General features: G+C 41.8%; 1 protein-coding gene across 1 annotated transcript in view; it reads right to left on the reverse strand.

The window, feature by feature from the left end:
* The window catches only part of LOC145412584 (protein KRI1 homolog), a 50,771-nt gene extending 33,898 nt beyond the window's left edge, over positions 1 to 16,873 (reverse strand). The window contains exons 1-4 of the mRNA XM_080282491.1: positions 16,708 to 16,873; positions 16,485 to 16,558; positions 15,463 to 15,673; positions 8,023 to 8,180 (exon numbers count right to left, since the gene is read on the reverse strand). Coding sequence (XP_080138617.1) covers positions 8,023 to 8,180; positions 15,463 to 15,673; positions 16,485 to 16,558; positions 16,708 to 16,828 — 564 coding nt within the window. The 5' untranslated portion in view covers positions 16,829 to 16,873. The remainder of the gene's footprint in view (positions 1 to 8,022; positions 8,181 to 15,462; positions 15,674 to 16,484; positions 16,559 to 16,707) is intronic.
* Between the last annotated feature and the right edge of the window lie 314 nt (positions 16,874 to 17,187).

Here is a 17,187-nt window from a genome sequence, read left to right on the forward strand (position 1 = left end):
GACAGGTTTTACCCTTTTCTCATACACTAGGCAATGATGAGGACGAAAGCATGAGCTTATCCTATTGCAATGCAAACGCACATACTTTTTGCTCGATCTCTAGTATCCTTCTTTTGAAATAAACCTCTGTGTCCTGCTTAACTGAAAATGCTGATCTAAACGTGTTGAACGCAGTGGCCTGTTTATGAACATTTGCATTTTATTTCTCTTGCCAATTGTTTTGACACCGGGCATACTAGGCTATGACACAAGTTTGTCACTCTCCAAGGAGCTCCGACTCTCGGCAAATTTTCGAGGTTTTCCTTATTTTTCATTCATTGATAGTCCTCTCTTGTGGTAGGTGGGGGCATGCACCATCCACTCACTCAATGTAGTGCTGCTCTCGGGTGTCTGCCCTTTCCTTTCCTCCATCTTTCTTTCCTTCTATCCTCTTCCGTCTTTCTTTCCTTCAGTCTTTCCTTGTCCTTCTGCCTACGGGTGACTTTATGCTCCCTTTTCCATCTTTCTTTCCTTCATTCTTTCCTCTTCCCTCTGCCTGTGGGTGACTCTACACTGAGTGACAAGCCAAATGGTTTCCTGTACACCAGGAAGCCATTTACTACACTGCGTGGTAACCTTAAAACCAAATTTTGGTTTAGTGGGTAGTTATTGCACTCCAGTCGGATTGAACCGGTGGAGGTATATATCCAAGGGGCGGTTGGGGTTTATTGCTCATGTAATGCCACTCAGGGATGAGTGAGGCTGGTCACTCTCATCTTAAATGTCAGGACCAACTGCTTAGCCCCGGGCTCCTATGCCCCTCATGGGGTAACGTAGCATTGGATGATGGATGGATGGATAGTCCTCTGGCTTATATTAAAACTTCAAGAGAATTTTCTTAATGAAAAACTAGCCAAATGCAGTGTAATAACTGCATGTCTCTGAGTAAAAGTTTTTTACCTTCTGTGCATGTTGATCAAACCATTTAAAATAGCCTACTAACTTATGTCGCATTCCCGCTTTCTGTCGTCTTCCATGAAGACAACAAAAACGGAAATAACTGACTTTAAATTATTCTTTAGTATTGTAACGGGAACTATTTTATAAATAACAATGACTGATTTTAATTGATTATTAAAGTGCATTTCTTTTTCGTCTCATGCTGCTAAAAAATTATTGTGTTAACATATTAGATATGAACTCCACAAATTATTCCTGACTGTCCCTGAGTGATAGGTCTGAAATTTCAATTAGTTCCATTTAGGATTTCCTATTATCATAACTAACGAACTGATTCCTACAACTCTGAAATATAACGGTACTTTTGCATTTACTTATTGTCTTCTGTAACAATTTACATAGCAGGTTTCTCCTTGTAAAGATTTAAAGAAGAGTACGTACATTATCGCTAACTGAAAACTTCTGGATACTCTGCCATCACTTCCTCGGACGACTGTACAAGAAACCATTTGGCTTGTCATTCAGTGTAGAGTCGTCCATAGGCTGAAGGAAGGGGAAAGAATGAAAGAAAGACAGAAGAGGGAGTGTAAAGTCACCTGTAGGAAGAAGGATATAGAAAGAATGAAGGAAAGAATGACAGAAGACGAAGCAAGGAAAAGAGGAAAGAGCAGACACCCAAAGCAGCATTACACTGAGTGAGTGGATGGTGAGCGCCCCACCTATCACCTTGGGAAGATATGGTATACCGCAGTATTAAAACTGCAAGTGGCTCTGCACTGAGTGACAAGCCAAATAGATTCCTGTACACCAGGAAACCATTTACTACGTTGGGTGGTAACCATATAACCAAACTATGGCATCTAGTTGTCTAGTGAGTAACAAAATCACTCCAGCCAGACTGTTGTGTAGGTTTATATACGAGGGGTGGTTGGGGTTTATTCCTCACATAATGTCATTCAGGGATTAGTGAGGCTGGTCACCCTCATCTTACATGTCAGAACCAACTTGCCTAGTCCTGGGCTTCTATGCTCCTGATTGGGCAACACAGGATTATATGATGATGATGATTAAAAAGTTAGAAACCATTGCACGATATTCATCCACCACCTAATCCAGTGTTGCCACATGAGGAGTGAACAAGCCCAGGGCTAGGCAAATTGGTCATGACATTTATGACAAGAGTGACCTGCCTCACTCATCCCTGAGTGGCATTACATGAGCAATAAGCCCCAACCACCCCTTGGATATAAACCTACATAGGCTCAATTCGATTGAAACACCTTAATTGCCCACTAAAGCACCAGGTGCCATAATTTGGTTATATGGTTACCAACAAGTATAGTAAATGGTTTCCTGGTGTACATGAAACCATTTGGCTTATCACTCAGCGTAAAGTCAACTGAAGACAGAAGGAAGAGGAAAGAATGAAGGAAAGAACGACAGAAGAGAAGGACGAAAAAAAGGAAGGAAGAGAGGAAAGGGCAGGCACCCAAGAGCACCACTACATCAAGCGAGTGGATAATGAGCACCCCCAACAACCACACTCTATTGTAGTGTTTTTTTTCTTTTAATCTTAAATGCAATTATGATGAATCCTAAGATGCTATAAATTAGATTTAGTTCAGTAACTCAATTCTGAAATAACATCATCAACTAATCCTGTGTTGCTCAATGAAGAGCATAGTAGCCCGGGCCCAGCAACAACATGCATAATACAGGAAGAGCTGTGCATACATAGTTATGACACTATAAACTTCTAAAACCTACAATGATACAGTTACCATAAACAACTATAGATGAATTGCAGTTTATCAACTGAGGCTGATCAACATAAAGCCTCACTATGCTGAACTACTGGGGGAAGAGCCACTCCCATAAAACGAAGTCTGTGTGACATTTTACTATACAAACTAAGTATTTCTTGATATTTTAGATTAATTTCCAAAGCTTCACACAGTAGTGGTACCTTAAGCACACCCTTGAACACAGTACAACAATCAATAATGCAGAAAGAAATCTATATTCATATTACTGAAGCTTAATCCACTACAGTAGGGTACTAATTCTCAAATAAGAAAAGCCAGGGTCTAAATGCTACATGTAAAAAGGAAATTCCTGCATTGAATCATAATGATAACTACAGGAGACCCTTGTTATAACAGACTAATTGAGGGGAAAGGCAGGACTGTTACAGCTGACAGTTTGTTATATCCGAGGCCCTCCACCCCCGAGGTGGGATTTCAAGCACGTTTGAAAATGATAAGAACATTAGCATTTCACTCTCATCTTAAATGTCAGGAGCAACCTGCCTAGCCCCTCACTCCTACACTCCTCATGGGGCAACACTGGATTAGGTGATGGATGGGACAATAGCATTTTCTAGTACAATAAGTGTAAACTACAGTATACCCGTTTAACACTAACTTGGCCCACACTTTTGCCTTTTTGCAGCTTATTTCACATCCATGTCATTCCACTTCTTCATGACTAGTACAATATTTCTACTGTCTTTTTACAACTCAGTAACTGCAATGGGCAGAAGGTAAATCCAGGCCAGTTTGGAGCAAAAAGGACAGGCAACATGTATTGCCACCTACTGTGTCCCATGTATTGATCATTGTTTATTATGGCCATGCAAAGTTGGGTGGGCTTCATGGCATTCAATATATCCAGTATCCCTTATACTGGTGTTCATTACACCTATTTACTGTATGAAAAAATCGTGTAATAAACAGCCTACAGCACCAGGAACAGTAAATACAATGAAGTAATTTTTATTAATAATTTATCATCTGCTTTGATATCTACTCGCAAATAATACTTTGTCTTCAAATATGCACTGATCGTGTAAGGAAAGACATCAACACCTCCCATGCTGTATTAAAAAATATTTTCAAAAGTGAAATTTTTGAAATTCAAGATTTCAGATTTGAAGGTCTGGACGTGAAATACCATGACTAGTACAGGTGAAAAATGGTTACTCCATCCATTCTTTTGTTTTTTTTACATCAGGTTGAGAAATGGTTACTCCATTTTTTTTTTTTTTTTTTTTTTTTTTTTTTTTACATCAGGTTGACTCCAACATAAGGCAAGGATACCTAATAGGTTTACTTAGCCAAATAATAGCCATCTACCCATCTGTAGCACCAGTCGAGCAGGGCAGTACTCCCGAGGTGGATGGAAAGCTGATGACAGGGAGTGCTGGAGCTCCCGTTTCATCAGCCCTCAGGACTAGTTCCTGACCATCCCCCTTTGCTGAACTTTTTCAGTGTCTCAGTTACACAGAGAGTAGGCCAGCACGCTCTCCAGTACAAATTTCTCTAACTATCTTCACCAAACTACATGCACAGTACTCACCACACTTCCTATTCAAAAATCAACAAAAATGGCGTCTACTAATCAAGCCTCGGAGTCCCCAGGGGGGGGGGACCATAAATGCCCCCGCCATCTGCCCCTCTCCCGGTGACGACTCGAGGTGCCTGGAACCACTGTCTGACTCTCTTCTTCTTCATTTCTGCAACATTCGCGGCCTTTCATCTAGCTTTCGCTCTGTTGAGCACCCTCTCCTCCTCTAAACCGCACCTTCTTTTTCTGACGGAGACTCAGCTGTCTGAGGCAACCGACAGCAAACCCTTTTCTGTATCCTCCTACTTTCTCTATACTCATTTCAAAGCCAAAGGTGGCTGTTGTGTATACATACGCAACGACTTATCTTGCTCTCGTGTTCCTGAACTTGATTCTTCTGAATTCTCCACACTCTGGCTTCGGCTTTCCTGTCATTCTCTGACTAAATATATCTGTGCTGTTTACTTATCCCCTAATTCTACTGACTATCAAAAATTCTTCGACTATCTTACTTCTACGATGGAACACATTCTGTCCATTTCTCCTTTCTCTGAAATCTCCATTCTACGAGATTTCAATGTTCACCACCACCTTTGGCTCTCCTCTCCTTTCACGGATCCACCTGGTGAACAAGCCTACATCTTTTCTATCCTTAATGACCTAGAGCAGCTTGTACAGCACCCTACCCGTATCCCTGACCGCCTTGGAGAGAGCTCCAACATACTTGACCTCTTCCTCACAACTAATCCTTCTGCTTACTCTGTTAATCTTATCTCTCCGTTGGGCTCCTCCGATCACAACCTTATTACCTTAACCTGTCCTATCACTCCGGTACGGCTTGTGGACCCTCCAGGGAAACGTTGTCTGTGGCATTTTGGAGCCGCGAACTGGGAGGCCCTCAGGCAGTACTTCTTTGATTTTCCCTGGAATGATTATTGCTTCCATGGCCGTGAGCCATCTGAGTGTGCCTTGCGCATTACGGAGGTTATTCTCTCGGGCATGGAAGCATACATTCCTTTCTCATATCCTTTGACTAACGCAAGAAAGCCTGGGTTTAATCACGCTTGTTCTAATGCTGTCCGCAACAAGGAGAAGGCCTACAAAAGGTACCGGAGCCAACCCACCCCTGAATCACATCATCTTTACGTTTCTGCCCGGAATCGTGCTAAGTCTGTTCTTCGCTCTACTAAAAATAATTTCATCCATACTAAATGCTCTCAACTCTCCAACTCGAATTCTTCCCGCTCCTTCTGGCACCTTGCTAAAAATCTTTCTAACAACTTTACCTCATCATCCTTCCCTCCTCTTTTCTACTCTGATGGTTCTGTAGCTATTTCTTCTACTGATAAAGCAGATCTCTTCGCACAGACTTTCTCCTCTAATTCCACCTTAGACGATTCCGGTGCTGTTCCTCCATCACTTCTCCCCTCTGACTTCCTCATGGCTGACATTAAAATTTCTTCAGTTGATGTATTTTCTGCCATCACTGGCCTCAGTACTAACAAGGCATATGGGCCTGATGGGGTCCCTCCTGTTGTTCTCAAGAACTGTGTTTCTGTGCTTACACCCTGCCTAGGCAAACTCTTTCACCTTTGTCTGTCAACTTGTACCTTTCCTTCTTGCTGGAAGTTTGCTCTCATTCAGCCAGTCCCAAAGAAGGGTGACCACTCCCAACCCTCCACCTATCGTCCAATTGCCTTAAAGTCCTGTATTTCAAAAGTTTTCGAGTCAATTCTTAATAGAAAAATTTTAAGGCATCTTTCCTATCACAACCTTCTTTCCGATCGTCAGTATGGGTTCCGTCAGGGACGCTCCACTGGCGATCTTCTCACCTACCTTTCAGACTCCTGGTCATCCTCCTTTCGGGACTTTGGCGAAAGCTTTGCCATTGCACTTGACATCTCAAAGGCTTTCGATCGAGTCTGGCATAAATCTTTAATTTCCAAACTGCCCTCCTACGGTTTCTATCCTTCTATCTGTGCCTTCATCGCTAGCTTCCTTTCTGGTCGTTCTATAGCCGCTGTTGTAGACGGCCATCGTTCTTCTCCTAGATCTATCAACAGTGGTGTTCCTCAGGGCTCTGTCCTATCACCAACTCTCTTCCTTTTATTCATCAATGATCTTCTAAGCTGTACATCTAACACTATCCACTCATACGCTGATGACTCCACCCTTCACCTTTCCATTCGGTTCCCGCAACGCCCATCTCAACAGTTACTTCAAGAAACAAGGGATGAGGCTATGGCACACCTAATGTCTGACTTGGCTCGTATCGCTGACTGGGGTAAAAATAATATGGTTGTCTTTAATGCATCTAAGACTCAGTTCTTACACCTATCAACCCGACAAAATCTTCCACAGGTATACCCATTAATGTTTAATAATATTCAGCTTAATCCTGCATCATCCTTGAACATGCTTGGGGTTTCATTTACTCGGGACTTATCTTGGAAAGACCATATTACATCTCTTGTAAAATCTGCTTCCAAGAGATTGGGTGTGCTAAGCCGACTCCGCTCTTTCTTTACCCCTGCACAATTGTTGACTCTATACAGAGGTTTTATCCGCCCCTGTGTGGAGTACAACTCTCATGTGTGGGGAGGCTCCTCACATGCAGCTCTTCTCAATAGGGTGGAGTCAAAGGCTTTTCGTCTCATTAACTCTCCTCCTCTTACTGACTCCCTTCAACCTCTGTCTCTTCGCCGCACTGTTGCATCTTTATCTCTTTTCTATCGCTACTTTAATGGTCACTGCTCCTCTGAACTGTCTGCTTGCATTCCTTCACCTCTACAACGGGCGCGTAGCACCCGTCTGGCAGCAAACTCTCATCCCTTTTCTGTCCAACTCTCTAATGCAAGAGTTAACCGTTACTCCCAGTCTTTCATTTATGCAACAGGTCAGCTCTGGAACTGTCTCCCTCTATCTGTATTTCCTGCTGCCTATGATCTCCAGTCTTTCAAACGCAGTGTGTCCAGGCATCTCAAAATGATCGGATCTTGAATTTGGCTCTCTTTTGTATTTTGTTTTTCTCTTGGAGGGAACTGTTACTGTGGGCCATGGCCTTTGGTTCCTTCTTCCTCACATAAAAAAAAAAAAAAAAAAAAAAAATCCAATCCTACGATGCCCCATGAGGAGAGTGGGAATCCAGGGCTAGGCAAGCTGGTCCTGAAATTTAAGATGAGACTGACCAGCCTCACTTATCCCTAAGTGGCAATACATGAGCAATAAGCCCCAACCACCAGGCACCATAATTTGGTTATATGGTTACCACCCAGCATAGTAAATGATTTTCCTGTGTACAGGAAACCATTTGGCTTGCCACTCAGTGCAGAGTCACCCATAGGCAGAAGGAACAGGAAAGAATGAAGGACAGAAAGACAAAAGAGGGAGTGTAAAGTCACCCATAGGCAGAAGGACTACGAAAGAATGAAGCAAAGGAAGACAGAAGAGGAAGGAAGGAAAGGAGGGATTAGAGGAAAGGGCAGACACCCAAGAGCAGCCCTACACTGAGTGGATGGTGCATGCCCCCACCTACCACAGACAAATAAAGCAAAGTTTGATATACAATAACAAAGTCTGCCATAGTAAGGTTATAAAGGACTGGTAAACTGAAGGAGTCTGGTAAAGCAGTCTAAAACTGTCAAGTGATGATATTCAGTACTATTCATGTTTGCATTTTATACATAGTACTGAAATGCATATGAACATCATTTCACATATGTTTTCAGCATTTCTTACCGGTTCACAATTTTTTACACTGCTGGTCGTCTCCTTTCGCTTGAACATGCCAGATGTAAAAAGGTCACCATCATCATCATCATCATCATCACTGCTTACACCATCATCAAAGTTAGTTATTATTTCTTGTGGTATAGTCCCTCCAGCATGTCTATCAACTGTAAAGACAGACGGTATAAAAAAAAAATAAACAAAGGGAATGACCGATTTCAAAACACAGGTATATCAATTCTGCTGCTTAATAATAATAATCATCATCATCATCATCATCAGGACCTCCTTTTCCACCCTAGGGCAGGGTGAGGAGTAGCCTAGCAACGTTTAGACAGCCAAATTTTGCCAGTGCAGTGGGCCTTGCTTCCATTCACTCATCATTCAAGCCTTCACAATCCTGTCTCCATCTGATAGGCCAAAATGCTTTCACCACACTCTGTAACTTCACACAGACCTATCTGACAGAGCCAATCCGAATGCTGTCATGTTAAAAATGGGTGACAAATCCCTGGTCATGCACTTCTCCATCCATCCACCCATCATCCAATCCTATATTGCCCCATGAGGAACACAGAAGCCCTGGGCTAGGCAAGTTGGTCCTGACATTTAAGATGAGACTGACCAGCCTCAGTCATCCGAGTGGCATCATGTGAGCAATAAACTCCAACCACCCCTTGGATATAAACCTACACAGGCTCTATCCAATTGGGGCGCCTTAATTACCCACTAAACTACCAGGTGCCATAAGTTGGTTATATGGTTACCACCCAGCATAGTAAATGATTTTCTGGTGCACAGGAAATCATTTGGCTTGTCACTCAGTGTAGAGTCACCCACTGGCAGATGGAAGAGGAAAGAATGAAGGAAAGAAAGACAGAAGAGGGAGTGTAAAGTCACCTGTAGGCAGAAGAAAGAGGAAACAATGAAAGAAAAAGAAAGAAGAGGAAGGAAGAGAGGAAAGGGAAGACACTCAAAGCAGCACTACATTGAGTGAGTGGATGGTGGGTGCCCCCACTTCGCCATACAAAATTCATCCAGCCAGTTTGATCTCTTGTCAGTCCCTTAGCCTCACCAACTTCCATACCTCTCTTCCTCACACATTCATCCACCATATCCCTCCACCTACTTCTTGGCCTACCATGCCTCCTCCCTCATTCACATTTGCTCAGACATACTTTTTTTCATCACCATTTTCATCCATTCTCTCCACATGACCATACTAATCTCATACACTCTCTCTGATTCTGGTGTCCATTGGCTTCTTCACTCAGCATTTTTCACGAATCACATTATTCCGTTCCCTACCCACTCTCTGTACTCCACATACATTCCTCAGCAGTCCAATCTCCACTGCTCTTACTCTTGACTTTTCATTTTCATGCCACATCATAGTCTTACATCTGTATATTAAAGTTGGCAATAGTACTCCTTCATGTAAGCCTTGTGCAGCTGCAACACACAAACCTCGGTTTCTTATCAAAGCATTCATAGCACCAGCTACTTTCCTTCCTTGTGCCACTCTGCTTACCACTTTTTTTTGTACATTTTCCTCTGTATCACTGTACCCAGGTACTTGAACTCTCACCAACTTCAATTTCCCTGAATTCACTGTACCAACAGACTGGGAGTCACCTTCTCTCCCAATAACCATCACTTTTCTCTTTTCTACATTTACTCTCTAGGCACAACTCTCACAGACATTTACAAAACTCTGCACTGGTCTACCAAGCACTTCCCTGGTATTTTTAGGAAGCACTGCATCATCAGTGTACAACAGATCTGAGATATTCCATCCATCATCATTCATAACCAATGTCAGCCCTCCCTCCATTACTTGTGATATTACTTCTCTCATCACCTCATCTATATGTATATTGAACAACCATGGGGACATCACACAACCTTGTTGCATGCAGCGGCAGCGATGATAATATCAGTAATAATAACAATACTACATATAACTGCAATGAGTCTTCCAATCTTAATACACACACAGTTAATGAGTAAGACACTGCATTTGTAAACTTTATTTTCAGGTTTCTGGTGTATTTGATAGTGCCAGGATTTCTGGGGGCTTGAATGATGAGTAAATGGAAGTGTGGCCCATTGGATTGGGCAAATTTGGGCTGTCTGGACATTGCTACTCCTCACCCTGCCCTTGGGTGGGAAAGGAGGTCCAGATGATGATGATGTGATGATGATGTTTTCTCTGAAAATCTGAAATCACTTGTTAGCACAATGAGTGTGACCTTAGATGTGTGTGTGTGTGTATATATATATATCACCCAGTAACTGATCATTTCTGGACCTAATTTCACAAAATTATTATCACAAGGGTTGCAGCGTGGAAAAGAAACAACTACTGGCTGCTTGGGTGGGGCAACTGGTTAAGGTGCATTCATGACCTTAAAGAGGAAAAAAGTCTTAACATGTGCAAAGCCCTTTATATTTGCTCATTTGGGTAAACAACTGTACCATAATGGAATATTATCAAGTTAAAGCAGGGATGAGTGCTGTGTTTTCTGTGTTATCCCAGTACCTACCAGGTAAATGTTCTGTCAATAACGATGGCAAGGTGATAATACTTTCAGCTTTCCTTCCAGACGAAATGATACACGTTCCTAAAGTCTAATGTACATCATCATTCTCTGACTGAAGCTCTCTTCTCTACTTCCCATTCTCTTATGTCAATATTATGCAGCATACAAATGTGATAGGTACTGATGCAAACAAAACTTGAGCTTCCTGGGTAACTGAGGCAACTAATCAATGTTTCAGAGGAAGGGATGGGATGGAATAAGAGGATTGGTAAAACTTCATTTAGAACAAGACACTGGGTGAAACCAACAATCATACAGCATGTACTCTACAGACACTATTACATGTATCAGTTATAATACTATGTACATTTTAGTACAATAATCAGTACCCTTTCCAAGCCAAAGTGCACCCAATGAAGCAGAGACATCTGAACAACACTTATCCCTCTTGCTCTCTTTGAGTGATAGAAAGAAGACTGAAATATGGTCAGTCTTGTAATTAAGGTATTACCGTACTGTTTAACAGCAAATCCATTCCTGTCATCCATCACTACCATCATACTGACCATTCTTCCAACATATGGATGGTGTAAAATAGGGTCTAAAAATATCAATGGGAAAAGAAAACATGAAAGAGGGAGATTTATCTAGAGAGTACCACGTGAAAAGGGCCAGACACTCATTCACATATCAAATCAACCCCCAAGAATTCTGACACCATATCACATGCCCAGCCATCTAGCCTACACAAAGTTTAAAGGGCTTATAGATCTATTTCATATTACTTTCCAGATTAGGGTCAAGTTGCTTACTATCTGCTTAAAAGAGTGGGCTGCAAATATTTATCATGTGGTTCTCCACACACACAAGTCATTCATCCAACTCAGTACCCTGTTAATTCCCACACCTCACCAACTTCCATAACTAACTTTTTTATGCACTCGTTAACAATATCCACTCACCTTCTTTTGGGCCTGTCTCCTCTCACCTTCAAACTCATTCATACACTATATATTCCTTTTTACCAATTTATTTACATCCATTCTTCTCATACACTTATATCATTAACCTGCACCGTGCCAGCAATGTATATGTATGTCAGGCTCTGCACGTGCACAAAATGCCAGCAAAGTACATATACCTTGCGTCATCGAATTAAGATACTGTATATGCCAAAATCTGAAAATTCAATTTTGGTGCGAGATAATTGCTAGGGATATTACCGCGCCTCTTTAGGCCTAATACCCGTGCTATAAGTCAGCACATCATCCCTCCCCACGCAACGGGTTCCGCCAACTCAGTCCCACTTTGTGAGTGAGCGAGTGAGCACCGTGGCGCATCGTGGTATTCCCCAACACAAGACTCGATGAGCTCCTGAACATCCCCTATGATGGAGAAAGCGATTCTCTCGTAGATGATGACGTTGCTGATTGACACTACGTCCAACCTGAGTCGGAATCAAGCAACAAGGATGAGATTCCATCCCAAAGAAAGGCAACATATATGGATGTCTGCATGGCTATATCTCACCCTGCACCACCATCACCACCACTTCCCACCTCACCACGCCGCTCTTGCTCCAAGGACAATTCCTCCAAAGATGAGGAATACGGGGCTGGACCCTTAGGTGAACATCGGCTGCCTATGTGGGTAGGACTGCCCAGGAAAACCCAGAGGAGTGGGGAAGAACTATTTAGTAAAAAGTACAAGGTGAGCAGTGCTTTGTTCAATTCACATGGTGCGCGATGATACCTGCCACCTCCAATCCCATGCCACGCTGCCTCTCCCCAACACAGCATCTCCACTACACCTGAACCTCCCTGCGCTCCCTCCCCACACCCTCCCTGTGCTTCCTCCCCACAGCCTCAAACGGTGGGGAAAGGAGCAAAAGGTAAAGTAAAAGGGAAGGGAAAAGGCAGGTGGAAGAAAAGTGCAAGTCATGGGGAAAGTGAGGAGGCAAGCTCCATTCCCCAACCTACTACCGAATTTCCTCCCCATCCTGACAACGGCGAAAGAGGTGACCCCATTGATGACGAAGGCGAAACCGAAGGAGGGGATGAAGTCACGTGGGAGTGGGAAGATGAGTGCAATTTCGTTCCCATCATTGACCCCTCTACAGGTGGTGATACAGCAGCTTGTACTGTGCCGAAGCTGACTCTCACCTCAAGGAGAATCAATTTCTTAAAGAATTTTTTAAATGAAGGAGCTAAATTGGGAAATTGTTCTCCTCTCTAACACCTATGCCACCTTCTACCAATGTCTGGAGTGTGACATGGGGTTGTGCCTAATCCCATGCTTTGAGAAATATCACACTCTCCTCCACTTCTAATTGTGACGTGGGGTTGTGCCTAATCCCATGTTTTGAGGAATATTACACCCTCCTCCACTTCTAAGTGTTAGAAACCTGTATTATGTGTGAAAAGAGACACCTTATGGTGTTACTGAAATGTACAGTATACTATACAGTATATAAATTAGAGTAAGTTATTTCTAGGTAACTGTAATGTATATGTAAATTAGTGTAAGTGATTTCATAATAATAAATGCATTGTAAGTATAGTGAGTGATACCCTGGCTTCACGATGGGGTAGAGATACGATTATATACCCCCTTACGATGGCCAAACCCCGGTTTAACGATGGGTTTTGATTTTTTTAACCAATTCTGATGATATTTTAGACTAAAATTGTTTAGGTTGATTTATAAACTGTTTTTAGGCTTAGATTAATGTGTTTTAGCCACAGGTGGGGTGAACATTGTCATTTTGGGATACAATTTACTAAGCTTGATATTTTCCAGACATATTTGATGATTTTCAGATTTCATTCTTTGTTTTTAGTGAATTATTTACAGGTGTGAGGCTTACATTTGCTTCCTTGACAGCTATTAGGCCATTTAGATTGACTTTAGACTTGTTTTGGGCTCATTTGGGTGGGTTTTGGGCTTGGATGGGGAGGAAACCCAAGGCTGGTAAACACTCCCCATTACATGTTGAAAGTATCCCGATATACAATACCACACTTAACGATGGGGTGTTACCTAACCAATTACATCGTTAAACTGGGGTATGCCTGTACTTCATATATAACTTGTGTAATGTGTCGTGTGTTCAAAACACACAGTGAGTACAATGTGCAAGAATAATTCACTGCGCGAAAAAAACACGCAAATGTACAATACATAAGTGAGGGCAAACACTTACGTGAAAACTAGAAAATCCAATAATACGAACATTACTGGAAATACAGTATGCCACTCACTCACGCACTCGAATGTCATAATGCACCCCTGCACATAATTATGCTTGGAGACAGTTCCCACATCATCTATATACCTTCTGAAAGTGTCCATGGGTCATCTGGGATACTTACTCAGGAAAAAAACAAAGATCTCCTACCTCAACACATTGGGTGTCTGCAGCAGCCGATGAAGTCTACGGGTGTTACTTCGAACATTTCAGTTACTTGCCGAGAAAGAATCGACATCAATATTGAACTTTCATGGTTGTTCTCCATGTATTCTCATCATTTCAAAAGCCAGCATCACACTAGGGCAAAAGTGGCTAACACACGAGCAGCATTTGTGAAGCGAAACGGGCTAGTAAAGTCGAGTTGCCGTTACACGCATGTATTTTTGTGAGCCGAAATGACTAGCAGTGTCGTCTGCCTTGGTGCCTCATGGTCATTTGTAAACAAACCACCACGGAGTACCCCCTCCTTTTCCTCAGTTTCGTCAACTGCCTCACATACAGTACTTCGGCAACTCCAGAGCCACAAGGCACTTTACTAGAGTTTGCCTTGCCGCAGGATCCATATTGAAATCTGATTTCTACTTGTTGTCTGGAAACAAAACAGAAGGCCTCCGTGGCTGGTCACCTGACTGTCCGAATATTTATTTTGTGTTACCAGAAAAAAATAAAAATGAATAAAAACCTCAAGAATTAAACTATACTTATTTAACAATTTTAGTTAAAGTTTCCTTCTGTGAATAACAGAATATTTTCTCACCAATTACAAAATTAATATAGGCTCATTTGAGTTCTAATCCCATCAACAAGCTGTGAGCGAAAACTGTCATTCATTTCACCTCGCAAGCGAAATCTCGCTCACCGTGGGTCAGTTTGGCTTGCATGCTAGCCACTTTTGTCCCAGCGTGACGTCGTCTTAACCTATCTTGCGGGAAGGGGGGAGGGAAGAAAGAAAGGTTGAATATTGGCAGCCACGTGGGTGCCATGAAGGTCCCAAGTCAGCCGGCACGTGGCAGGTTAAGGAACGCTCTCATCATCTTAGTACCAACAGACTTCACAACTTTCCAAACAGTATTACTGTACTTCTTATTCTATCTACTCTTTGCACTCACTCACAATCCTCAATCTTCCTTTTTCCATTTACCTCACTCTTCACTTCATGCTCTCATGTCAGGTCCATGTCTCACATTGATAGTATGTTGTGGTAGGTGGTAGTGACCATCATCCATTCATCTGATGTAGTTCTGCTGACTACTTCTTCCTGATGCGACTCTACACTGAATGACAAGGTTTGTGGTTTCCAGTAACCCCGGAAACCATTTACTGTATATGTTAGGTGGTAACCACATAGCCTAATAGCAACGTGATAAAGAGTCTACTATGGTGCTCCTGTTAACTGAGTGGGGATGCAACTGTCAGCCCTCCACATTAGCATAATAAGAATTGTTTTTATGGCACAATTTACTAATTTCCAATTACATGGTACAGTAGTTTTACTGCCCACATAAGCCACATAAGGTCTTCTGTATTTTAGGTTGATCCTAAGCCTAAATTTTGACTAAAATTTACATATGTCTAAACAGTTACTCCTTTCTTCATACAAAACATTGCTTACTGTACTCAACTTCAAAGCAGTCTACAATACTGTAATCTAATTACCATGCTCATCCTCATCGAGTTCTCCTTTCCGATCAACTATGATATGTCGCTGATAGTCCTTGATGGTCATGGCTTTCTCTTCCTTGCCAACCTTATCTTTGCTCTTCTTTCTGTAGTCACCAGGGAAGAACTTGTCATCGGGCTTAATTTCTTTCCTGTGCAGTGCCCCAAGAGTTACAAGAAAGTCTCGGTCAAATTCTGGATTATTCGGCTGAAAAAGAGGATAAAGATTGAACATACTTCAGCAAATTTTAAAAATTTAGTACGGTACATGGCTGCTGCAAAAGGTTTGCATGAATTCTAGTGCCCACATTACCAAATGGCTGTGAGACCTTGGTGTGGCATGAAAGGAAGAGTCAAGAGTTTTAGCAGCAGAAATGGGGTTGTAAGGACTGCAAGGAACTTAAAATAATCCCTCTCCTCGCCAAGAATTGAACTCTGGCCCACATGCTCCACAAGTTTCTTATTACCAATGAACCTAACAGAGGATCCCCACTTTGCCTCTGGCAACACAGGCTTAGACCCCAATACAGGGTTATTGGGAAATGTGCATGGAGTATGTAGGGTGGAGAGGATATGGAATAATGCAATTTGCAAAAGATGTGGATGAAGGAAGTCCATGGAAAAGCCAAAACAAGCATGTGTAGATTGTACAGTTGTATTTTTTTTTTTTTTTTAAATAACAGAATGAAGGAAAAACAATTGAAAAAAAAAAATAATAATAATAATAATAATAATAATCCATACACCAGATTATTGGTGTCCTCTGTTCATGAAATATCTGTATAAATAGGGTGAAAAAAAGGGTACATAAAAGTAGGAGTGAACCTGAAGGTGGGAGGAAATGTGATGGGCCATGAGGGTTAGATACAGTCAAGGAGTTTGTGAAAAAGCAAGGTATGGAGGGTGATTAGACTAGGAAACTGACACCACAGTGACCTTGTTGGATGAATTTAGTACAGTACAAAGAAGTGCATGACAAGCATACATATACAGTATCTGTGCTGCTTAGTTATACTTACTTCAACAAAGTCATCATCTGAGGAACTCTCTGAATCTGAACTTAATGATATATCATCTCCCAGGCGGTCTTTTACTGAAAAGAAATGTTTCAGGTTTAGGCTAAGCATGAAATATGAAACTCAAAAGATTACATGTATGGTAATGATTTTTAAAACACTCATGGCAATGAATGATCTCATTACAAAATAAACAATAGCACAAACAAAATGGTCAGTTACTTACACTTTTGAATTTCTTCACCTCTTCGCCATGTATCATACTTTTCAGCATAACTCTTGTTAATACGAAGCTCTCCAAGATCCTCATCATCTGGGCCATCAAGCACATCCTCTAACTTGGGCATTTTTCTCTAAGAATCCTACTATACCGCAGCAAAGGAGAATCTGAAACAAATTCATGAGTATGTAATTCATTTTTCCCAACCCAAACTCTTTAAAGAAGATTTAAATGTTGTACAGTACAACAGTGATCCTTTGGTTATCACGCACTTGTTTATTGCAGTTTTCATTATCAATGCTAGATGAAAATCTGCACTCCAGCCGTTATGGCGCTTTTTTTTTTTTTTTTTTTTTTTTTAGTTGGTTCCTGCCAATAATGATGGTGTAAAATCTGTAGTTTCTGATGGCTTCGAGGGATTCAAAGATGAGGCTCTACTCAAGGAATTAATCCCAGGTGGTGAAGACCACTAACTCTCCACCTCCT

This window comes from Coenobita brevimanus, chromosome 93 (assembly GCF_032717465.1).
Source record: "Coenobita brevimanus isolate Jiangsu-jjx chromosome 93, ASM3271746v2, whole genome shotgun sequence".
Classification (NCBI taxonomy): Eukaryota; Metazoa; Arthropoda; class Malacostraca; order Decapoda; family Coenobitidae; genus Coenobita; species Coenobita brevimanus.